Here is a 26,192-nt window from a genome sequence, read left to right as displayed (position 1 = left end):
TTCCCACCATTCCTGGGAGTAACCTAAGTCGCATGTTCTGGGTTGTCTAATCATTGGTAGCTTCGCTATAGGACGTAAAGCTAATGTGACACTGATGCTAGTCGGTTAGGGGTTCTAGGTACTGAGGTGAGTTTTTTGGTACACCACAATTCACTGAGGTCCTGGGTCTCTCTGCACAGTTATGTGTATGAGCAGAATCCCCGCAACAAACCCTAGGAGCTTTCCTCCCACATCCAAGTGGCATGCCCGTGAGCAGCCACAAACCAGAGGCCCATATCACATTGGATAATATTGGGCCTCAGCACTCTGTACCCAGCCGCCCTAGTGGTGCTGAGGGTGTTCTTTGAGTGCATCCTTGACCCTGGGGGGACCCTGGGGAACCCTGGTTCTAACCCCAGAAATACAACTCTTTAAGACCGAGTACTTACCTTAAAACCGATAACTTGATTTTCTCCCATAGGACTGCATTAACTGCTTTTCTGGAGTTGAACATTGTATGGGAACCTAAGAAACTGTGTTTTTAGAAAAACCGACTTACTTACCTTTTATGCAGGAAATGTCCCAATGTGATATCTAGGCAAATCACACAGAGTAGAAAAGTAGCCTGAAAAGTGATCTAAAAAGTAATTGTAAAGTAATTACAAAGTAACTGAAAAGTAATTTCAACTGTTTCTGAACATTTGACCTACCTTGATCTACATTCAACTGTATTATCAGAAAAGTAATATTTTTACTTACCTGCACCAAGTCTGGCTTGGTTCTAAAAAAATAATACAACAAAGAAATATTTTTGCTACAAACAATTGGTCTGAGTACACTCTTTCAGTGTGTGACATCATTTCTTGCCTGAGTGTGTACAATAAATAATTAACACTACCCTCTGATAAAGCCTTACTGCTCGCCCACACTACCACAAATAGAAGATTACGGAATTATCTACTTTAACCTCTCTAAGCCTTTGTGGATCAAAGAGTAGATGGTTCCTGCTTTGGCCTGTTAAAAAAATGTATAACAGGAATACTGTAGTCCAGGCTTTGATTGTGTCAAGGCTGAACTACGTCAACGTCTTGTACCTGGGCCTTCCTGAATATTTATTACATCGCCTTCAGGTGGTCCAGAATGCTGCGGCTAGGGTGATTCTCCTGCTAGGACCCAGAGTGCAGATGTCCACCCATTTGAAAACACTGCACTGGCTGCCGGTCCATAAGAGGATTTGGTTCAAAGCTTTGGTCTTGGCTATCAAAGCTCTACACAACACTCGCGCCTTCTATATTAGGAAGAGAGTTCAGCATCACATACTGCAAAGAACTATGAGGTCCTCATTACAGCTGCAGGTGACCATTCCCAAGTTTGCCTGCGCCCGCATGGGCGGTCAATCCTTCAAAGTGCAGGCCTCCCGTCTATGGAATGGCCTGCCACTGTCACTCAGGCGGGTGCAGGAACTACTACCTTTAGGAAGCAGCTGAAATCTTGGCTATTCCAGCAATAGCCAATGAGCCTAGTCGCTCCTTTCAGTAATAGTGCGAGTTGTCTGTCTTGAGGTCTTTTAGCGCCGGGACACTCTATGAAGTAGCTGTACGCTCTATAAGTACCAATTTACAGTACTTTACATCCACTGGACTTAATGCACACTGTACCATATTGTGGTACAGTATATAGAGAGCCAAATTCCTACACATGTCTAAACATATTATACACATTTTTGCAATTTGGAAAAAAATGCGCTATTCAAGCTTAGAATGAGAATCATGCACATGCCACCCTGATTAATGGAAATTTGCCATACTCACCATACTGTGTTACAAATGCTATGCAGCTGTTCACGATAATAGGGACGTCATTGCTGCCCAGCTGCTGGTCTTGTAATGCGTTCCCATCTGTACCTGCTGCTTTTTCAATTGCAGAATGCCATACCATGAAATCCAGCTTTGTATGACCATGTATGTATACCGTTCTGCAAAGTTAAAATGTACATGTATCTATAAATAGCAAGCCAGTACATACAAAATAGCTACATTTCCTGTGCTCAGTTTTCTAAATCTGTTTCAATTAGCTTTTCTGGGACACCAACCGAGACATACATGGCAGACATCTGCCCCCCAGAATAAATCGTTCACGTGAGCTGACATATTGGCAATTGAACCCTTCCTAGACGTGCAAGTGACTCCCTCTGCCCGTGGTTTCCTACGTGCACCTTAGCCACCCCCATACCATGTAATCAGAGTATAAGACTTCGCTGGTGGATCAAGTCCTCAATTTATGTTGAAAGCATGAAACAAGAACATCACATTTCCATGGTTATCCGTACATTCCATGATTTCATCACTGCATCACATCTATAAAATTATCACACTCTGATGCATTGCTCTTTACACTCCTTACAGCACTTCAGCACAGCCCCTTGTGTGACAGCCTTCCTCCATTGGTGCCTAGCGCTTGCGGCCTCCAGGCTACCCTTCGCTACCGACAATTTGAGTGGGTGGCCGTCAGCCCCGACCTGGGCTGAAAGTGCCACGACCGGCTGCTGCAGTCCCCACGCTGGCCCCTCGCCTGCTCCCTCAGTGCCCCTGCCGAAAGGCATCCCAAGGACACTGTTTTGCGGCTCGCAATCAAGGCTAGTGTGCTATCTTGTTTGTCTATTTTGCGCTGTTTCCACTTGCCCTTTCCTGAACCTTCACATTCCACGTTCCATTCACTAAATATAAGGTGTGGATTTTGTCAGGGAATGCTTCCTTTAACAAAGGAAAAAACAGGTAAAAATACAGCCTACTCCTTCGACACTTTACATACATCTACATGCATTGAACCTTAAAGTGGAACAATAAGTCGGATCTCATTTCACGAAATGTAATTACATAACACCAAAACACGAGTAATAAAATTTGCATCTGGGAGGAATTAGAGAAATTGAAATCAGGATCAACAGGAAAATGTGCTTTCAAATCCTTGGTGGGATAGAAAAAAGGAAGGCTAGCTGAATCGATTCAATTTTAAATCATTTAATGAAAACCTTAATTATTTAGATGCTAGCAGTATTTTTAATTTGAGCCTGAACTATTTTGATTGTTTACTGTCAAACTGAAATGCTTACTTTCATTACATTCAGTAATTTGTTCAGAACGTTTTCTCCTCTGACTATCCATTTTGTCATATAAAATGTAATTATATATTTTTAATGTTGTCTTTCTCTCCTGCAAAGCATGTTGACCTGTTCATACAACAACTTAAAACTGTAAATTACCTCTAACTGTGTGCTCCCTACACAGATTGTGGTGGGAATCCAAGGGCATCTGTGGGGCTGAAATTTTAGAACCACTCCAAGCCACCCTTGTCACATTTCTCCTTAAATTCCCTGCCTTTGTTCTTCCTGACAGATTTGTGGAGTCACTAATTCCAAGGGACCCCTCACAATGCAGATTTGGTGCTCCACAGGCATACCCATTTGTGTGTCCTGAGATAGAGACACCAATCATTGCACTGCTTATTCTAGTCACAAACAGCTTGCCCCCACATCCCACTCGGTACATGCCCTGGCTGGTGGTAGCTGCACCATAGATGCAGCCAAGGAGTAGCCCATTGGCCTTCTCAAGTACTTTTATTTGAAAAGCTTACGGACAAAGGGGGCCAGGGGCTTTATTGAGTTCCATGCCATAGTAAGGCCCAGCCGGACCACATATGGATATTTTTTAGCGTAATTCAGCCATAACATAACATCTGAATTAACGATAGAAAAAAAACTGTATGACACGGGACAATGTAACTGTACCAGGGACTTTTTTGTATTTTTAGTTTTTGAATAAACATTACTCAATGTTGCATACAGCAGCGCAGGATACTCTACTTGAACATTAAAATAAGGTAAAAGGCTTGGCAAACATGTCAAGTGGAAGCCATATAACAATCATACTCCAGGTTTTGTCTCACAGATAGAGCCTTCTGTGTTTGTCTGGCACCATGATATCCTTTAGTAACCATAAGTAGAATCAGAACTGGAGAAGAAAACACCAGATAAGAAGGAAGTACTTGATGTCAATGAAAAAACAGGAAAAAGAAAAAAACACTGGATACAGAATGGGATGAGAAATCAAAGCACAAGACTGTAGGTATACACAGACCACAACTATGTTGTGGCCCCTTGAAGTGAAACATTGAAAAATAGGATAAATGTATGCTCATTTTTGTTTCAGAGTATATGTTATTGTTTACGTTTTTTGCAATAATGAAAAAAATGAGCAGTGCAAAATAAAATATAAAGTTTCTAATAGAAATCTGCAAATTAAAAACAACAACTAGGCCATCTCATTAAAACAATAAACTAACTTTCAGTGTGTTTCTTTCACTTACATTGCACAACTGATGTAAAGTTAATTTTCATGTGTTTATCTTAACAATGGACAAATACCAAACAACATTTTTTCATCTGGTTTTCATAATCTTGTTTTTTTGGATGTGCAAAAACAGCGCTTACGCTGCACATTTTTGCTTTTTCATCCACCCTTTACAAATTCTCCCCATAGCTGCACCACTTTCAAGCACATTTATCAGGTACATCTTTTTTATCATTGTGCTCCACCATTTACCTAATCTCCTCACTTTATAATAACACTAATAACAGGGCAACATATTGCCTTTTTACACTTAGACTTTCTATAACTTATTTTGCACAACTACTTAGCAAGCTACAATTTACAACAAAAAAGCTTATTATTATTCATATAGGCGAAACATAATGCGTCTACTAATGCTTGTTAATAATGCAGCTGGACACCATATAGTTGTTGTTAACATAATTATTTATTTATTATTTCTAAGGGCATGGCTATCCTTTCTAATAACGTTTGATTAATGCAATTATTGCAATATTTATTTAAAGTAATTAAGCATTTAACATGGGTTCGATTGAGGAGCTTGTATATTTTAACATAATTTAATTCACATGCATCTGATGAAATATTTAACATATGCTAGTTTTAGGGATACAATACTGTTTCATCTTTCTTTAATGTGCCTTATTTCATATTTCTATGAATAAACGTTTTACATATTTGCGCTCTAAGGATGAATGTATGGTGAGTGTTATTGTTAACATTGGAGTTAGTTTTATGTGTTGAGGTTAGTGTGGCATATAAAAAGAGTTACAAATAAAATGTCTAAGTAATTGTTTAAATATTACCGGTAAACGGTTTGAAGTAACAGTAGGTTGAAATGATATAATCGATCTAATGATGGTCAAAATAAAGACAACCATCTCACCTGATACAACAGAAAGTTAAGAAACTAATTATGTAGGAATAGTAATCAACACATCGTAATGTGCACATGTGTAAAACAGACAAAAAGACAGTCTACCAAACGAAATTGTCATAGGCCAATTGAAAGCATGCAGTACATTCTACACATAAAATGCATTTGAAAACATCTATTCATCAATAAATAGCACATAATACAGTTTAAAGACATAATGTAATTGGAAGGGCTTTGCTAAATTGCCATCTTACCTCCCCTTTTCTACCAAAAGCAGCACATCCAGCTTGTTCCCATTTTGACTCGCTGTACTCGTTGCTAAACAAAACATATTAAAAACACTCAATCAAAATGACTTTATTCGGTCTAACTAGACCATGAAAGCACAAAGACATTAATACAAAAACATTAGTTGATCCATAATCCTCATCTGACTGTAAAATAGGCAGGGCATTCATAAGCAATATTAATGGATAAATCGATAAAAACATGCCAAGCCGTAGGGACTGATGAAAAATATTATTAAAATGTTACATAAGAGCAGGGCTCCCTGCTTTAAAGTACGTTAGATGTAGACAGCAGTAAAAAAAAAGATCTTTATAATAGGCAATGTTTTCAAATAGGTAAGAGCCGCTCTACAGTAAATAAACTATATTAGCCTCTTTTAAGGTGGGTAACAAATAGTGTTTTGTCAACAGTGAATCAAATTAGCATAATAACAAAATGTAGCGTGATTTGTGCTGAGCAGTTATCGCAAGCACACTCCGGTAAGTGAGGGAAATAGGAACCCTGTTAAAAACACTCATTTTTCATCATTACAAATAAATCTACTTAAAGTTATTAAAACTACATGAATGTAAAGTAAATGCAGTCAAATGAATCGAATAGGATTTAGCAGTATGTAGTGTGCTGTTATTTTAAAATGTTCCTCTGGGAAATTGGTGATGTGTTTTTAGTTCTAGCTTTCACTAATGTGATGTTTTTTCAGCACTGGCTCTCTTGGTCTTTCTGCAGTCTGAGGTTAGGTGAAACCGTGCGGTAGTAAAGGGTGGACCTAGACTGTGACATCAAAAATAAACATACCATCTGAAACTCGGCGGTATCATTTATCGTATTGCTTAGGTTAGATGTGTATGATACCATAAAACTGCATACCTTACTACACATAAGGCAGGTAGCAAGTATCAGGCAGAAACTCAGTTAGGCATTATGTATCCCTCTAATAAACACCACAAAATGCTAGCAAGAAGGAGTTTGCAAAAATCAATGGCAATAGAATGGCATTTTCTTATTACTCATAGTACATCAACAATTACACGGTTCCCTATTTAAAAAGCTATTCGTGTGTATGTACTTTCAGTCTACAAAAAAAATCTAAATTTTTATTTAAAGTTGATTTTAACTCATAAGCCAGTATATACACAATTAACAGCGCTCCAATTAGACGTAAAATTACAGTTAATACATAATCTCCTGGGAATGGGAAGTAGGTGTTAAAGAGTCGGGTGCCCAATATGCTTATGCATATTGTTAGACCTGGCACCATTGGCGTGGGTCTCCCTTCCATTTTTGCTGTTGCCTCATGTATTTCTGCTGGTGTTAGATGCTTTGGGCACTGTGCCACTGCTTTCCAGTGCCACAGTGCAAGTGCTCCCTATTGTAAATTGATATACTAATCAGTGGTTCCATGTTTGGCTATTTGGTTTACTTGTCAGACCCTAGTCTAGTGCACTGAGTGTGCCCAGGGTGTGTAAATCCAAATGCTGCTGGTGGGCCTGCAGCACTGGTTCTGCCACCCATAGAAGCAGCCTTGTAAAATGTGTCTAAGGTCTGCCATTGCAGAGCCTGCGTGCAGTCTGGTACTGTCATGCTGACTGGTCAAGTGCTCCCACTTGCCAGTCCCTAAACCTTCCTTTTTTTCATATCAGTCACCCCTATGGTGGGCCCAAGGGCAGGGTACATTGTTATTATAAGGTAGGACAAGCCCTGATGTGTGTGGCATGTCCTAATAGTGAATTACAACCATTTTCGTTTTTCACTATTGCAAGGCTACCTGTTCTCCATAGGCCAGAATGGGCTGTTAGATTATTACATGTTTATAATCCTAACTGGCTCAGAGAACATGGTAGAAATTCGAGTTTAGTATGCCTGAACTCAGAATGATAAAATGCATCTTTTAGTGGAGTTGGTTTTAACATTCTGTGGGGCGTCTGATGTGCCTGCCCTGCACTGTGAAAGGAAAGGAGAAGTCTAGTAAACAGAGTGCTTCAGAACTGGTTTGGACTGGGAAAAAGGCCCCTCTCCCCTCAGAGAACAAAGGATTTTGACGTATAAATATTGGGGCCCTGATCCCATGAAATTAGATCACTTTGGACTACAAGAAGGAACCTTTACTGAGAAGAGGAACCTGAAGAAACTGAGGAGAGACTATTCCCAAGCTGAAGTGCTGCTTTGGGGATTGGCCTGCAGTGGTTGCCTTACTGACAAAGGAAGGCGAAAGGAACTTTGTGTACTTTCCTTTCAACTTGTGAAGGATCTCCAAGGGCTTGGAAAAGAGCTTGCCGCCTGCTGAAGTCTCAGGGACAACAGACTTCAACCCCCAGCTCCCCAGAGTTCTTTTGGAAGTGCCTGCTGCTGTTTTGGGCCTTCTGAGGAACTGCGTGTCGCAAGGAGCTGGAAGCGTCACTCATCGAGAAGAAGCGTGTCGCTGTGCCTGCCGTCGCAACTCCGAAGGAGGGTGTCGCCGCTGTAGCTGTCGCATTGCACCGCATCGAGAGGAGAGTCTCGCAAAGAGATTGGAGCCTGTCACCGTCGCTGTGCCTGCCGTCGCCACTCCAAGGGAGGGTGTCGCTGCTGGAACTGTCGCAATGCAACGCATCGAAGAAACGCGCCTCGCATCCCCGAGAAGCGTGCCACCGTTGGAGCTGCGGCCGTTGCATTGTGGATGTTGCCGCTGAAGTTGTCGCATCGTGCGGAAGCTTCACGCATCGTGGGAGAAGAGTCTTGCAAGTGGAGCTGCTGCCATCGCATCGCGGAACAAGGGTGTCGCCGCTGCAGTCCACACATCAAACCGAGAACTTCTTGCATCCCTGGAGAAGCGCGCCGCAGATGGAAGATCTTCAAGTCTTTATTTCTTTGTACTTGAACTTTGCCGCATTTCCCTTACTGCGACATTGCTTGTTGTGGAAGCGCAACGCAACCTAAGGTACATTGACGCAAAGTGTCGCATCTTAAGAACTGAACTAAACTAAGCTAAATCTACCATCTTAAAGTAACAGTATTGTTTATTTTTTTGTTTATGGTCTTGTGATAACTCTATATAAAGTATACTTATTTTTGATATAAAACCTTGTAATAATAACCATCTGTAGTGTTTTCACTGGGTTACTGTGTGTGGTCACAAATGCTTTACACACTGCCTCTGAGATAAGCCTGTCTGCTCGTGCCAAGCTACCAAGGGGGTGAGCAGGGGTTAATTTAGGAGGGTAATCCCATTATCCTGACTAGAGGCAAGGGTCCCTATTTGTCACAAGTACCTACCTGTGCCAACTGGAGACCCACAAATATAACACATATCCACTGACTTGTGGGGATTCACAAAACGTTTCTCAGTACATTCCAAACCTAGACATGATTAGAACAATTTCATCTGTCTGCAAATATATATTTATATATCGCAGCACGCTTTGACTCAATCTCGTCAAAAGAATGGCAAGCACACAGGTATCCAGTTCTTCGATAATTTATTACAAACCCCTCACCCCCGACAGACGCGTTTCGCTATTCCAGCTTCGTCAGTGTCAGTTTGTGTTTGAATAGGATCGCCATTTTAAACCCCACCGATCACTTCTCAGTTCATCAACATAAAAGAAGGTAACTATTAAAACGATAGTACACATAGTGGCCATCTTTGAATGTATGCATCAACAAGCATTTAAAAAAAAAAAAACAATATATATATATATATATATAGCAGCACAAATCAACCAATCCGGTCGAAAAACGGCAAGCACTCGGGTATCCAGATGTCAAATCAATTTATTTTCAAATCCCCCTCACCCCCGACAGACGCGTTTCGCTAAACAGCTTCGTCAGTGTCAGTTTGTGCAAACATACGGCAAAAAAATATATATGTTTATAACTTTTATTCGATTACAATTTTTGTATAATCATAAAAAGTACATAGTTTTAAAAAACAATTGAAACAGTTCGACATGTATTTAAAAAGGAAACAGGGAAGGAAGAATTTTTTAAGAAGTGCTTGAGACAGAGCATCTTACATCAGTACTTCGGTTGGGTTTGTGAGTTTGCGTCGGATAAAAATAGTGGCCTTTAAAAACATTGCCACAGATTTGGCTACATACGGAGAGTTCAGACATTGCAGGAACAAAAATGCTGAGTAGCATTGTCTATGGCCAGCAGATCTTAGGAGTGGCAGGATCCAAAAATTGCGAGGAGTTTTATAGTATTTGCAGAAAAAAATAATATGGATCGTTGTTTGTTGAGATATACCATCACATGGACAGTTCATGAGCGAACGAGACCAGTTGTGAATTCCAGGAAAAGAAACCAGACGGAAAAAAGTATTGAAGCGGAATCTTGTTAATAAAATTTTTTCCTGGTTTGAAAGGAAAAACGAAAGGTAACGTTGCATTCCTTTGAGGGGTTGTATTACACAGATCTGGTTGTTAGAGGGTTTCGTGATCTCCGACTGATTTCTCAGCTCTCTCAGATGAGTCAAGCACATCACTTTTAACTGCTGCCTGGAAATATCTTCAACAGAAGGAGGATCATCAAAATAAGATTTGCGGCCTAGATCGTAAAAAAAGTTCCGTACAAAGACCAACCAAGGAATCTTGTGCCAGTTTGTTAGGGCTAGGCAGTCTGTGATCAGAGATCGTGTCAGGTGGCATTCAGGTTTGGTCCATATTCGTTGCCATAATAAAATCGGTTGCAAACGGATAGTGTCTACTATGAAGTCCATGCCAAGCTCAGTATGGGAAGCAAAGTTCGGGGCGCTTTGCGGGAGGGCCAACAGATATTTAATAAAAGTATTCTCAGTTATTTGAAGCTGATCAATGTGTCCATGTCCCCATACGCCCGCTCCATAAGTAGCCACACTGTGGCATTTTGCATAGTAGATTTTCAACAGCTCTGGAGGAGCAGGTTTCCCGAGCTTTCTCGAGAAGGACATCAAGGCCGATGTTGCACGCCGAAAAAGGAGATTTCTGGTAATTGTAGCTTGACGCCAATTCAAAGCGTCGTCCACAGGAATTCCGAGGTAGGGGTACACAGATGTTCTTTCCAACTTTGTATTATCCACCAGTATTGGTTTTGGTTTTTTAACCCTGGGGCCAATGAACATGGTGAATGTTTTTTTTTATTTTAATTCTCAAGCCGAGTGAGTCCATAAAAGTTCTATATTTGTTGATTTGCTTCTGGAGTTGATTCAATGTGCGGGCCAGAATAACAGAGTCGTCTGCGTATAGCAGTGTTGGTATTTGTCGATGGTTTATCAGGGGTAGATCCTGGCTCCCTTCGAGCATAGCCTGCTCTAGTCCATTGGTGTATAAGTTGAACAAGAAGGGAGCCAGTACACAGCCCTGTCTGACTCCTTTTGTTATTGCAAATGAGCGTGACAGCTCGCCGTTGGTACCAAATCTGACTCGTCCGGAAGCATTTGAATATAGTTCACGAAGGAAGGCTATTAAGCAGGGATCCACTCCTAGCTCGCTGAGAATTTTCCAAAGATTGCCATGTTGGACACAGTCAAATGCCGCGCTCAAGTCGACATAGACGAGGAAGATGTTTCCTCCTTTGGCGCCAGCATATTTCCCAGCCAGGAGTGCAAGGTTCAGGGCCTGTTCCACGGTCCCGAGCCCCTTCTGGAAACCATATTGCAGGTCTGTCATGATGTTATTTTCCCGGGCCCAAGATTGCAATCGGTCCAGGAGCACTCTACCTGCAATTTTGCCCATGGAGTCCAGAAGGGAGATTGGCCTGTAGCATGCTGGGTCATTGCGGTCGCCTTTTTTGAAAATGGGCAGTAAAATTGAAGTTGACCAGGATTGAAGGAGACCATCCGATGCTGCTGCTGCCAGGACCTGTGTGATTATCGGTGACCATAGTTCTATGTTATATAGAAAAAAGTCCATTGGGACTCCGTCTGGCCCCAGGGCCTTACCTGGTTTGGATGCCTTAATTGCTTTGACAACTTCGCTGTGAAGAAAATGGATATTTATCGGAAAGATGTTGTTAACTGATGTATGGAATTCACTTGGGTGTGATCCTTTTTCTGTGGCACTTTGGAGGGGTGGGCCAAAGATTTTGGAAAAGTGGATGACCCAATCATCTTCAGTAACGGCTACATCCAGATGTTGACCATTTGCGTTGTCGGCCAAAAAAGGAGATCTTAGGACTTTCCAAAATAGGGCACTATCCTTTCTTTGCGAGCTATCATGAAGTTGGGACCATAGTTCTTTCTTGATTTCTTTTTTGCGTTCCCTTCTGGCTAAGTTATATATTTTTCTTAAGTTGGTAATTTCAGAATGGATTCTTGTGGGTCTATGTAGAGCTTCTTTTAGATTCGAAAGGGCTTTACGGCAAGCTAAATCGAACCATCTTGTAGTAGGGGCCTTCACATTCTTTACCTTAACAAAGAGTTCTTTTCCAATTGCCTCAAGAATATTTTTAAAGTTCTTAGTGATTAACCGAGGTGTAGTGTCCAAGGATAGACATTCTTGTATCCAGGGCTTAGATTTTTCCAGGATTTTCTCCGTTACTGCCATCGAGTCGATTTTAGCCCACTTGACTGTATAGCCATTCATTTTATTCATAGCTAATGTGTTTTGGTTTAAAAGACTCGTTTTTATAGAATGTACTTTAGTCAATTTTATAGTAATTGTTACGCTGATTGGGTAATGGTCGCTCATGACATTTGTCCCTGTTTCGAAGTTAGTCAATTGCCCCTTGAGTGAGTGAGAGGACAATATATAGTCTATTGTAGTTAAAAATCCTCTTCCATGGAAAGTAGGAGAAAAGTCTTTTTGTGGCTCTACTATCTCATTCGCAAAGTCCAAATCTAATGAAAATATAATTTCATTTAGTTTGCTTCCGCAGGACGAATGAGCAAAATGAGGCATAGGAGTACCAAGTTCATTGTGCAGTCCGCAGTTGCCATTCCTGTGGTTAGGACAGAGTGGAAGGTTAAAATCACCACCCCATACTAAATGTACTATATCAGAGTTAAGTTCAGTCAACAGGGAAAATAGAAGAGTGGCAATATCCGCTAAAGTTGTGAGACAGTCTGCTGTACTTAGGTTATTGTAGTAGTTAATAAGTACATAACTGGAGTCATTAGTGAACTTTATTTGAACGATTTGATATGATGGGGACTCTTTTAGAATTTTGATGGATATAAAGGGAAGAGTATTTGCAACATAGATCACAAGACCTCCCTTAGGCCTTCCCAGGGCTCCTTGAACTGCTGGAGTGAAAAAAGTTTTATAGCCCGTTATGTGATTTGCAGTGGTGGACCAAGTTTCCTGGAAACATAGTACTTGATGTTTCCTTACTGTCTCTAACCAGGAGTCTAAGTTTAGTTTCGAAAGCAATCCTGCAACGTTCCAATACAGTATAGAGAGATTTAATATATTGAGGACAGAGGATAATTGTATATCAGAGGGTTCACTTGGGAGACTCTCTATTGGGGTCGGCGGAGGATTATTTGTGACTCTCAGATCTGTTGATTGATGAGAAGTTGGATCTAAACTGTCCGTGGGGGTAGGCAGAATTTTGGTTATGGTCGTTAGTCCATTAAAGATATGAGGGTGGGTGACTACAATAGACTCAGGGTGGGAGTTATTAGTGATCAAAGAAATTTGTTGAGGCTGACTTTCAGATTTAGGTGATAATGGATACGGTCTAAGGTTCAACTGAGAGGGGATGATGTCGGCTAGGGCAATCTTTCTCTTGAGTTTATGGAGCCTTAACGGTCAATCAACCATGTCAAGACACTCGTAACGATTTTTTGTTGGGAAACCCTGCCAACCCTCCAGAGGATGATAAGGTCTACCTTGCCAAGGGTGCTTTTGCCATTCCCTAGTTCTATCTCTATTTCCACGGCCATAGCTAAATCCCACATGTTTCCATTGATCTTCTTGGTGATGCTGCCAGTTTGGGATAGGGGTATATTGATAAGAGTTCAGTGGAGGGTAGAAAAAAGAAAGGTGCTGGACGTCTATTCCACCTTTCTTTTCCAAAGAAGGCCATGAACAAATGTGATCCACGGTAGATGGATCCCTGCAAGTTACTATGATGCAGTCTCCATGGATCGACTTGGGTTCGTCCCCTATCCATACTACTCTGCGAGCAGTAGAAATCCCTCCAGAGAGATATGGTTCTAGTGGTCTATTTATGCTTAGCCACTGCATAACTTTATTTTTAAGTGACCAAGCTGTTTCTGTCATATCTTCCGATAATTCAGGTACACCTGTAAGTATGATTGTGTATGGGGTTGCCTCCGGTGGAAGATGGACTGGGCGCCTAAAACTTGATGCCTTTTTGGAGGTAAACAGAGGTTGTTTCACTTTTGGTTTGGGGGAAGTGGATGCCGGTTTGTTTGTTAAGTGAACTGTGGTTACGTTTTCTGGTAATGACCCGGTTTTAGCTGCTTTTTCCGGGCCAGTGGTAGAAGTGTGTTGAGGTAACTCCGTGTTGGATTTGGTCTTTTGTACACTAGGAGTTTGAACTTGCCGGTTTTGGACATGAGAGTTAATACTCGGTTTTTTAGAAGATGAGATAGCTGGAACATGTTGTTTGGTTGCTATTGGTGGTTGTTGGTGGTGAGATACTTTTGCGGGATGAGTGGCGTTTTGTAGCCCTTGGTTGGGTAATCGACTGTTAGTTAAGCTGGGATGTGTTTGTGATAAAATTGTTAGTTGGGCTTCCAAATTTCTTATACTTATTTGTATGGGTTTAAGCTGTTGTGAAAGTAGATCCTTAATTAGGACAAGTAGTTGTGATGATGTTTTACAGGATTTACAAAGGTTACCCGTGTCCTCAATAAGGATAGGAGGTGGTAAAAAATTGTTTTCTACTGGGGTGATTATCATTGAATGCCCAGAATGCAGTAACTGTTTAGAACGATCCCTCCCAGGTTCCTTCTCTGGTCCTATAAGAGGGACTGGTACTATTGTATTTACAGGTGGGTGGGAGTTAATTTGTTTAGGGATGGCTCCTTCCCTTATACCTCGGAGGTGTTTATCTAAAGTTGTTTCTAGGCTTTGACATGCTTCTAGGTCCGGGGTATCCTCTAAGCCATCGGATAGTAATGATTCTGATTGTGTTACAGATAAATCAACTGAACATAGGACTGTGTTAGCATCGATAGTTGTCACAGGTAAGGACGGGGAACTTGTGGGTAAAGTTTGCTGGGTAGGGGAGGCTGCAAATGCTAAGGGGCCCAGGGACGATCGTCTGGCTTTCATAAGATCAAGAGACAAGCGTTTAGCGTTCATCAGGTCAAGTGATACTCTACGCTCCAAAATAGATATGCTATGGTCGATTACCTCTGTAGTCCTTGAGATAAATTGATCAATTGGGCCAGTGATTTGGGCTAGTGCCTGCGCGTTTTTGGATTTACGTCTGGTTCTCCCAGGCATGATGGACATGGAGAGAATCCCGTGGGCAGTAATAGGGGACGGGCTGCAGTTAAGAGTCAAGGGGGGTTGCCCGGTCCGGTCTCTATTGGGCACTAACGGGCAACAACGGGCCCGCCCTTGGCCCGGGCTTCGCCCCGGTGCTCCGCCCCGCGCGCGTCCCGCGTCGCGGGTGGAGTGATGGTGATTATGTACTTGTCGGCGGTGGGCGTGTCCGTGGGCGTGGCCGCCGGGGGAAGAGGAACCAGCTGAGCAACGTGGAGATTGCTGGTCCTCGCAGTCCCCCGGCTTGCTGGTAGTGTTTGCCCAAGCCTCTTACCCTGGGGACTCTAGCTGGGAGCGCTGGACTAGCCCTGCCGATTGCAGGACTCGCTCACACCAGCGAGTCCTCGTGAAGGGGAGGCGGCAGCCAGGAAAGCAGATTTCTGAGTTGCGTGGAGCTTCGCTCCGTCCTGGACGCAACAGGCAGCAAAGTTCTACAAGGCAAAGTGAGTGGCACCCGCGAAGCGGGTGTCACGAAAGGTTTTGTATTCCGGCGGCGGTGGGCGTGTCCGTGGGCGTGGCCGCCGGGGGAAGAGGAACCAGCTGAGCAACGTGGAGATTGCTGGTCCTCGCAGTCCCCCGGCTTGCTGGTAGTGTTTGCACAAGCCTCTTACCCTGGGGACTCTAGCTGGGAGCGCTGGACTAGCCCTGCCGATTGCAGGACTCGCTCACACCAGCGAGTCCTCGTGAAGGGGAGGCGGCAGCCAGGAAAGCAGATTTCTGAGTTGCGTGGAGCTTCGCTCCGTCCTGGACGCAACAGGCAGCAAAGTTCTACAAGGCAAAGTGAGTGGCATATATATATATAGCGCTACCAACTCTGTCAATCTGTAACAGAAACTCGGGCACACAGGAAGCCACCATCAATTCGTTTATTCAGCAGATGGAATAATTGATGGTGGCTTCCTGTGTGTCCGAGTTTCTGTTACAGATTGACAGAGTTGGTAGCACTATTTATTTCGCGGTAAGCACCGCCGCGTTCGGGCACCCGCCCAGGAGTGCAGAGTTCAGGTGCAAAATTGGAGCGTTCATATATATATATATATATATATATATATATATATATATATATATATATATAACCAACTAATCCTGCTTCTTCAGACCCAACCAACGAAGTAGGCACAGACACGAGGCTGTAAGAGTATGGCTTCTTTAATGGGTCAGGTCACCCTCCATCCGGAGACACGAGAGACACGTTTCGCCTGCACAGCAGGCTTTATCAATCTCATATAAAAAAACATAGGTTTCAGGGACGTTACAGTTTGTTGAACATTTTACTCATACAAAACCATAGAAATTCTACCGTTATAGTTAGTTGAGCTAACTATAACTCACGCCCCCACAATGCACTGCTGATTATGTCACATATTACATCATTCATGACATGGTCAGTGACATCACTGTTGACATCTCAAATGACTTCACTGATGACATCATCCAGTGAATGTGTTTTTCTTTAAAATTTAAATATGTAATATATATATCAAGCTCTATTGAAGAATGAGTGGATGTATAGGTGTCTGGATGGAGGATTTAGTAGGTGTGTGACTCACTGTTTAAGTGAGTGATTAAATGTGTCTTACTGAATACATTGGTTAGTGACTAAACTGTGTGAATATCTGTAGCAGTCTGTCTGTTGTTATGTAACCTGCTGCATCAGTTGGTCAGTAGTTCCACAGGTGTCCATATGGGTTATTGATTAGTTGCCTGAGTAATTGTATGGGAGACTGAGTGTGTGTGTGGTTGGATGGGGGGGGGTGTGACTCTGTGCTTAGATGTGTGAGTGGTTGATTGACTAGGTGTATGACTTTAAGAGTGCATGTAAAAACAGTTGTATGGGTGAATGAGTGAGTGAGTGTATGGATGTGTTGGTGAGTGAATGGATGTCTCAGTGGTAGATGTCTAAGTAAGTACAAAAGTAAAAGGCAGTGTATGTGAGAGTTGGAGTATATAAATTACATATGTGAGAGTCAGTGCTTGTGGGAGTGGCTGTATGGATGAGTGTATACTTGTATTAGTGATTATATAAAAGAGTAAGTATGCGTTAGTATCTGTATGAATAAATGAGGTTGTGTGTTTAACTGTGTAGGTGAGTAAATGGAACTGTGATTGATTCTTTGCATGACTGACTAGGATGAGTGCATGACTGACTAAGATGAGTGGTGGTGTGTGAGTGTCTGTAAAGGTGTATGAGTGCATATGATAGTGTTGTATTGATCAGTGACTACATGTATGAATGGTTGTATGGGTGAATGAGTGCATGTGTCTGTTGACCTAGGAAATAGTGAGTGCGTTTGTAGTAACTGGTATTGGTGTGTCAATGGTTTTGAAAATGGTAGTCTGTATTTTACAGGGGGTGTATCAAAGGTTATATTAGGGTGTGAGGAGGGGCCTCAGATTGTCACGTGGATGATGTCATCAGTAATGTCATCAGTGATGTCATTTGAGATATCATCGGTGATGTCATCAGTGATGTCACTAACCATGTCATGTATGATGTAATTTGTAACGTCATCAGCAGTGTATTGCGGGGTTGCGAGTTATAGTTAGCTCAACTAACTATAACAGTGGAATTGCTATGGTTTTGTATGAGTGAAATATCCAACTAACTATAATGTCGCTGAAACCTATGGTTTTAAATGCTAATTTGTAACTATAATGTCCCTGAAACCTATGGTTTTTTCAGTGAAGTTATAAGGTTTTGTTTTTTTTAAATATATTTTTATTGATTTTTTAAAACAAAAATAAACAAACAATCGGCAATCACATTGTTTCGAAAGTCAGACATGGTTAAATATGGCAGATTTGTTAGGTTTACAGAACAATCATGGGAATCAGCACTACAGCATGTCTAATACTCATGGGGGATGCTAGGTCCTCATCAGGAGGAACAGTCGGCGCAACACAAATACCTCCCCTGTACGAATTCTGCTTGGCCCACACTCGGGACCATTTCTGAGTGCAACCCCTTGCCACATATACAGTCTACTCCCAGAACATGCACCAGTTCATGTTGCGCTTCCACATTGTGGTAGTAGGGGTTGCCAACCCTCCCCATAATTGAGCAATGTCCCTTTTGGCCACTGCGGTACCAGTGGGTTCCCACGCATTCAACAAGCATCTCTTGACCTCAGGGCTGACGGATTTGTGCAGGACCTCACTAATGACACTATGGATTCCTCTTCAATATCCCTGAATGTGTTCACATTCCCAGAGAATATGCATAAATGTGGCCACGTGCCCACAGTGACGCCTACAGTTAATATTGTCCCCACACCCCATGCGGGCCAGCTGCGGCCCCATAATGTAGATTCTGTGGAGAATTTTCAGTTGTACCAGTCAGAGACCCGCAGAGATAAATACCTCTCTGGGGGAGGCCACGCTTATTTCCATTCCTCGTCACCTACTGGGAGGCCGTCTGCATCCCACGACTCACACAGTTTGGTTAGGGGGTCTGGTGCGTTATTGACAAGTTGCTTGTAGGTCAAGGAGATGGCTTTCTGAGGGAGGAGCCCATCCAGTTGCCTATCCTCCAGTGGGGAGGAGTCAGGGAGGGGGGACTCCCCACTAATGGCAGTGGTCAAGGCATGACGGATCTGGAGATAGTGGAACAACTCTGTACATGTGAGTTTTTATCATTGTTTTAGCTGGTCAAAACTGAGCACCTGACCCTGCACCCACAGGTCACCCACCCTGGAGATGCCAATGAGGTCCCACTTATCGAAGACCTTAAAGGAATGAAGCCCACTCAGTTGAGCTGTGTCCCACAGGGGGGTTGCAAGGGTCAACCTATGCTCCCATTCCAAGGTTTTGTTAACTGCATGCCATACCTGGACCGAGTGGGACGTTGGCACAGTCAGGTGCAGGGTCTTAGGATTAACATAGAGGGCTCAGTTGTATGAGCTGCCCGGTAGTAGCCATCTGTCCATGGCATATCCCGGATCTCCCGGAGTCCGATACGTACCCTAATTAATGGCAGCAAGATGGGCCACCCAGTAATATTTTTTAATGTCAGGAAGGCTGATACCACCATCATACCAAATGAGAGTCAACTTATGGAGCGCGGTTCTAGGTCTCCTGTTCCATAGTAGCTGCCTCTGTAGGCCCTCGATCTCTTTAAAATAGCGCACTGGAACCACAACGGGGTTGTTCTGAAGGGCATAGAGGAAGCGGGGGAGGGACATTATTTTAAAGAGAGTAGCGCACCCGAGCAGTGAGAGTGGACGCGCCCCCCAGGCCGCAACATCACGTCGCAGGCGCTGTAGGGGCAGGAGCAGATTTCTTTTATATCGGAGCCGGGCGTCAGCTGTGACAAAAATCCCCAAATATTTGAAGCCATCGGACACCACTTGTATTGGATAATTTCTGGGAAGAGACGGAGTCCCGCCTGACAGGATATAGAGGAGTGATTTCCCCCAGTTGATAGAGTAGCCCGAGAATCTTCGGAAGGATGTAAAGATATCCAAGACACATCTGAGTGATTTGGCGGGAGAAGCCAGATAAAGAAAAATATCATCTGCGTAAAGGGATATACGATCTTCCCAATCCGCTGACCAGTGCAAACCTCTAATAGACAAGTCGCAACAAAGGTTTTTTAAATGCTAATTTGTAACTATAACGTCCCTGAAACCTATGGTTTTTTCAGTGAATTTCAAAGGTTTTTTAAATGCTAATTTCAAATGAAGGACACCTTTAGACAATTAATGTTGCTTTTGCCTCAAACTGTCTTTGTATATTCCAATATATGCCAAAGACAGAAGTGGAAATGATCAAACCAATTTTGGCCTCAGATTGAAAAATCTTGGAAAAATGTCAACAAAGCTGTGTCTGCATACATCAGAGACCATACAATGGGGTCGATCTACAACAAAAACATACATTTTGATATGGCTGATATCTGCAGAAGTGATGGAGTACACTTCACAGATCAGGGAAATCGAGTTTTTCTGAATAACATGAAGCTGTGCATTCGCACTTATATTTAACTCCAACAAAAAAACACAAAGGCTCTATTTAGAGCCGCCTTATATTCCCAATATCGGTTCGTAGAGTGACAGCTGCGATTTAGCTAGCACAGGGAGACCTGCGGGCCATCGGGCAACCTCGCAGAGGGAGAGCAGTGGCCCATGGGCTCGGCTCGAACAGAGAGACCTACGGGCCGTCGGCTTGCAAACGCAGAGCTGTGCCCCAACGGACTGGTAGTGTTTTATGGTTTCGGGTAGTGTAGGGGGTTGTGCTGGGGGTAGCATTTTACGGTGTACGGTAGTCCAGTGGTGTTTGGGTAGTGTAGGGCAGAGTTCTTCAATCTGCGGGGGGCGCGACACCATCCCAGGGGGGGCTCGCACTCCACTCCAATCTTACCTTTGTTTGGAGAACTCTGGTATGGCTGGAGGGGGGTGCAAGGGGAAATCGATGGGGCACGACATGCCCGTTCTTTTGTCTGGGTAACTCTCCCAGGAGGGGGTTAATTCACGGAGCTGACAGCTTCAACTGCAGTGCAGGCAAGTAGTCTCCTCTGCTAAAAACGAAAGCAAACAAACAGACACGCTTACGGTTTTAGCAGAGGAGACCCCTTGCCTACCATTGCAGCTGAAGCATTTCAGCTCTATGAATTAACCCCCTCGTGGGAGAGTTAGTCTTCCCAGAAAGGAAAAGATTCCAAAGAAGTTTTAAGGCAGCCCAGGACCCCAGCCTTTCAAAGGGGGTGGGAGTGAAGGGGGGGAGGGGTGAAAGAGCTAGCTCTGTTCTACAGAATCTTGCCCTCATGACCTTGAGTAATTTTTAAACACAATGTAAATAGCGTTTTTCTATCATTCATATTTATTGTGCAAGAGTCTATTACAGACATTTTGAAGACAAAACGTGTTATACAAGGAAGCCATAGTTGATGCTTTTTTTCATTTTATGCAACTAACATCCATTGACAAAGCCTATTTTCATGGATTATTGTAGGTCTAATCTAATGTTACTGGATGCAATGATAGAAACAGCAAAATACCAGTCGCTGCACTTTATGCTCAGTACATATTTTTAGCTTCAGTGTTTTAAGGCACGCCCTTAATGACAGGCCCCTTGGAGAGACCCCCAGTTTTTTCATCCCACTTAAAGCCTTGGAAACAACACCATGTCACCGTCACCTGAGGTCCTGGCACTGTGCATCATGCATGACTCATGACTTCCAGGTTTTCAGATTGCCTATGTGCAGGGGCGTAGTGAACCCTCCCCCGCCCCCAGCAAGGGTTGAGTTCTAGATGAACCTCTTCTGTCTGCAACTCTGCAGACAAAGGCTTAGCTCATAATTAATGTGAAAAGGGGGGTGGGTGAATACGTGAAGGAATGGGTGAATGGCTGGATGGATTAGTGAAATTATGAATGGATGAGTGAAGGGGTGAATGGAAGGATGAGAGAAAGGATGGATAGATGAGTGAATGAGTGGAAGGATGGATGAGAGACAGGGTAAATAAATAGATGTATGGGTGGAATGGTGGATGTATGGGTGGAATGGTGGATGTATGGGTAAAAGGGTGGATGGATGAGTGAAAGGATGGATAGATGAGTGAAAGGGTGGATGGATAATGAGAGAAAGGATGGATGGATGCATGAGTGGATGGATGGATGAGGGTAAATAGATGTATGTATGGGTGGAAGGGTAGATGGATGGGTAAAAGGGTGGATGGATCAGTGAAATGGTGGATGGATCAATGAAAGGGTGGATGATGGACGAGTCAATGGGTGGATGGATGAGAGAAATGGTGGATGGATTGATGAGTGAAAACATGGATGAATGATTGGCAGAATGGATGGGCAAATGTGTGCATGGATGAGTGAAAAGAAGAACATAACGATGGATAAGTTAAAGAATGCATACATGAGTGAAAGGGTGGATGATGGACGAGTCAATGGGTGGATGGATGAGAGAAATGATGGATGGATTGATGTATTGATAAGTGAAAGGGTGAATGAATGAATAGATTGATGGATGGATGAGTGAAAGGGTGAAAGTAAGGATGAATGAGTGAGTGAGAGGAGGTAAGATGGACAAAAGGATGGAACAGTGAAAGGGTGGATGAGTGATCAATGGATGGATTCGTGAGTGGATGAGTAAATGGATGAGTGGGTGGATGGGTGAAGGGTGGATAGAAGGATGGGTGGCTAAGTGAAAGGGGAATGGAGAGAAAAAGGGAGGATGGATAGATGGATGAGTGAAAACATAGATGAATGATTGGCAGAATGGATGGGCAAATGTGTGCATGGATGAGTGAAAAGAAGAACATAAAGATGGATAAGTCAAAGAATGCATACATGAGTGAAAGGGAGGGTTGAGAGCAGGAAGAAAGGATGGATGAGTGAAAGGTTGAATGGGTGGACGGATGAGTGACTGGGTGGATGGATGAGTAAGTGAAAGGATGGCTGGATGGGTGAAAGGGTAAATGGTTGGATGGATGAGTGAATGGATGGGTGGAAGAGTGGATGGATGAGTGAAAGGACAGCTTGGGTGAAAGGGTAAATGGTTGGATGGATGAGTGAATGTGTGGAAGAGTGGATGGATTAGTGAAAGGATGGATTGGGTGAAAGGATGGAAGGATGATGGATGGATGAGTGAAAGGGTGGATAGAGGGATGGATGATTGAAATGATGGATGGTAGATGATGGATAGGTTTGCAAACGGTTGAAAAGGTTTGGTTATGGATGGGACACAGATGGAAGGACAGACGGAATGGTGAAAGACTGAATGATGGATGAAATAATTAATAGATGACAGAATGTACATGATAAATGGGGAGGGTTGTGATGACTTACTTTGCTTTCTTGGTGCCATAAGAGCTGTAGTTCAGAGTGGGAGGTATTTAAATTGTCTGGCTACTCCCTTGCCTATGTGTTACTATTCTGTATTCTATGTGTGCTCATGTGCGGGATCTATACTTCATGCATATGACATTTTGCGTGACATCCAACTGCAACTTGAATGCAAAGCCCCCATAAGCAAAGTCAGATTCCATATTTTAAGTTCCACTTAATGAAACACCCATAATGTGTTCTCTATAGTGGGTTCATCACAGCAATCCTCCCTTTAGTTCACTTATGCATGGTGCTTTACATCTTACAATTTATTTATTTATTTATTTATTGAGGAGTTTGTGAGATTGGGTTCTCAGCACTGGCGGTATTAAAGACTAAGTACCGTTCAAGACTGGATGTGGAGCACAACCTGAGGAGGGCAGTAGCAAAAATCCACCCACAGATTGACAGTCTAAATGTGGCTAAACACCGGAACACCTGTCACATTCATGTTGATGGTGTTATTATTAATCTATGTCCTGTGTAAAACAAAGCATCCTAGTAAAAAGAATTTGCGCACATTTTATCTTGGAAAATTATGTTTTGAGCTGTGTAATACGCCTCTGTCATTTCACCACACCCGCTCACAAACCTGCAGTTTACTAAACACTCTTATTGTGTTGAACATTATTTGCCGGATATGGCCCGTAATATGCGCGTGGCAGTCGATCATGTAGAGTACCAGATTCCAGAAATTTCTGTCAGGTGGTGGGGGGGGCCCAACATCTAAAAAAATTCAGCCGGCAGGGGGCTCAACCTAAAAAAGTTTGAGGACCTCTGGTGTATGGGGGCATGCTGGGTAGTGTTTTAGGGTTAAGGGTAGAGCGGTGGTGTTTGGGTAGGGTAGGGAGCCATGTTGGCAGTAGTGTTTTAGGCTCTATGGTAGTGCAGTGGTGTTTGGATAGTATAGGGGTAATGCTGGAGGTAGATTTAGGGGTTATGATAGTGTAGTGATGTTTAAGTAGGGTTTAGGGTAGTGCAGTGGTGAATCTGTAGTGTAGGGGGCCGTGCTGGGGGTACTGTTTAAAGGTTTAGCGTAGTGCAGTGGTGTTTGTATAGTGTAAGGGGTTGTGCTCGGAGTAGTGTTTTAGGGTTTAGGGTAGTGCAGTGGTGTTTTTGTAGTGTAGGGGGTCATGCTGAGGGTAGTGTTTTAGGGTTTAAGGTAGGGCAGTGGTGTTTCTGTAGAGTAGGGGGTCGTGCTGGGAGTAGTGTTTTAGTGTAGCGCAGTGGTGTTTGGATAGTGTAGGAGGTCATGCTGGGGTAGTGTTTTAGGTTTTAGGGTAGTGCATTGGTGTTTGTGTAGTGTAGGGGCTTGTGCTGGGGTAGTGTTTTCGGGTTTATGGTAGTGCAGTGGAGTTTATATAGTGTAGGGGGTTGTGCTTGGGTAGTGTTTCAGGATTTAGGGTAGCGCAGTGGTGTTTGGGTAGTGTAGGAGGTCGTGCTGGGGGCAGTGTTTTAGGGTTTAGGGTAGTGCAGTGCTGTTTGGGTAGTGTAGGGGGTTGTGCTGGGCATAGTGTTTTAGGATTTAGGGCAGTGCAGTGGTGCTTGTGTAGTGTAGGGGGGTCGTGCTGGGGTAGTGTTTTAGGGTTTAAGGTAGTGCAGTGGTGTTTCTGTAGTGTAGGGGATCTGGCTGGGAGTAGTGTTAAAGGGCTTAGGGTAGTGCAGTGGTGTTAGGGTAGTGTAGGAGGTTGTGCTGGGGGTAGTGTTTTAGGCTTTAGGGTAGTGCAGTGGTGTTTGGGTAGTGTAGGGGATTGTGCTGGGGGTAGTGTTTTAGGGTTTAGTGTAGTGCAGTGGTTTTTGTGTAGTGTATAGTGTCATGCTGGGGGTAGTGTTTTGGGGTTTAGGGTAGTGCAGTGGTGTTTGGGTAGTGTAGGGAGTTGTGCTGGGGGTAGTGTTTGGGATTTAGGGTAGTGCAGTGGTGCTTGTGTAGTGTAGGTAGGGGGTCGTGCTGGGGGTAGTGTTTTAGGGTTTAAGGTAGTGCAGTGGTGTTTCTGTAGTGTAGGAGGTGGTGCTGAGAGTAGTGTTTTAGGGTTTAGGGTAGTGCAGTGGTGTTTGGGTAGTGTAGGAGGTCATGCTGGTGGTAGTGTTTTAGGTTTTAGGGTAGTGCATTGGTGTGTGTGTAGTGTAGGGAGTCGTGCTGGGAGTAGTGTTTTAGGTTTTAGGGTAGTGCACTGGTGTTTGGGTAGTGTAGGGGGTTGTGCTGGGGGTAGTGTTTTAGGGTTTAGGGTAGCGCAGTGGTGTTTGGGTAGTGTAGAGGGTCGTGCTGGGGGGTAGTGTTTTAGGTTTTAGGGTAGACCAATGGTGTTTGTGCAGTGTAGGGGGTCGAGCTGGGAGTAGGGTTTTAGGGTTTAGGGTAGCGCAGTGGTGTTTGGGTAGCGTAGGAGGTTGTGCTGGGTTAGCGTTTTAGGTTTTAGATTAGTGCAGTGGTGTTTGGGTAGTGTAGGGGTCGTGCTGGGGGTAGTGTTTTAGGGTTTAGGGTAGTGAAGTGGTGTTTGGGTAGTGTAGGGGGTCGTGCTGGGGGTAGTGTTTTAGGGTTTAGGGTAGTGCAGTGGTGTTTGGGTAGTGTAAAGAGTCGGCCTGAGAGACTGACTCACAGAGCTCCGAGCCAACTGACTGGTATCTAAAAGCATAGCTGCGACCTGGTGATGTCGGTAGAGGCAGCATGAAAGGGGTATCTCACACAGACACAGATGCCAGTGTTGCCTCGCAAAGGTAAAACTACACACCCAATGGCTTCTACACGGAGAGATGCGACCTGACTAAGTCACAAAATGTCTGCCAACACTTTCTAGTTTCAACCGTTCACAGCCAATGAGCCAAAAGCTCGTGCTCGTAACCCCTCAGCCAATCACATGTCAGAATTCTCAAATATCGATATCTGTAAAATTAGATTGTCTCAAAAACTACTGAACGGATGTACACCATTTCAACAAAAGCACGCCTTCTGAACCACAACCTTTCTCCCTGCCAAATTTAGGGTAATTCTGTTCAGCAGTTTGACCTGTAGCCTTCTCTAAAGTTTCCTATGGAAAATGCATTGAGAAAACACATTTCGGGACACCCCTTTTTTCTCAGTCCCCCTTGACCAATCACCCCCAAAATTTCAAGATAGGAGCTGATCGAAAAAGAGAAACTTTTGGGAAAACTTTCTTAGAGATTCGTCAAACGACGCAAACGTTATAAGCATATGGAGGGCTCCAGGAGAGGGGCCGCGCAACCCCCCCTCCCAACATAAGTGAAGCCCCGGGGCTGCAGGGACCCCAGCAGGCCCCCGCAACCCCAGCGAGCCCCCACTATTATTTTTTAAGAAATGCCCCTGGGACCTAGCCCACTTGGGGGCCTCATTAAAATAAAACGTGCAAACCCCGACCCCAGAGTGAATTGCGCCGGCTTCTTTTTTTTTTTTGT

The 26,192-nt window shown here is 43.6% G+C and overlaps 1 protein-coding gene across 4 annotated transcripts in view; it reads right to left on the bottom strand.

Annotated features, from left to right (window-relative positions):
- The window catches only part of ARAP2 (ArfGAP with RhoGAP domain, ankyrin repeat and PH domain 2), a 1,514,823-nt gene that overhangs the window by 464,541 nt on the left and 1,024,090 nt on the right, over positions 1 to 26,192 (bottom strand). For all 4 annotated transcript variants that reach the window (XR_013608339.1, XR_013608340.1, XM_078678359.1 and 1 more), the window contains exons 19-20: positions 5,499 to 5,562; positions 1,791 to 1,954 (exon numbers count right to left, since the gene is read on the bottom strand). Coding sequence is in view for 2 of the 4 variants with exons in the window: in XM_078678359.1 (XP_078534485.1) it covers positions 1,791 to 1,954; positions 5,499 to 5,562 (228 nt within the window). In the remaining 2 variants the exon portion in view is untranslated. The remainder of the gene's footprint in view (positions 1 to 1,790; positions 1,955 to 5,498; positions 5,563 to 26,192) is intronic.

The sequence above is a fragment of the Lissotriton helveticus genome, chromosome 2_2, assembly GCF_964261635.1.
Source record: "Lissotriton helveticus chromosome 2_2, aLisHel1.1, whole genome shotgun sequence".
Taxonomy (NCBI): domain Eukaryota; kingdom Metazoa; phylum Chordata; class Amphibia; order Caudata; family Salamandridae; genus Lissotriton; species Lissotriton helveticus.
This window is presented reverse-complemented; position numbering and strand designations above follow the sequence as displayed.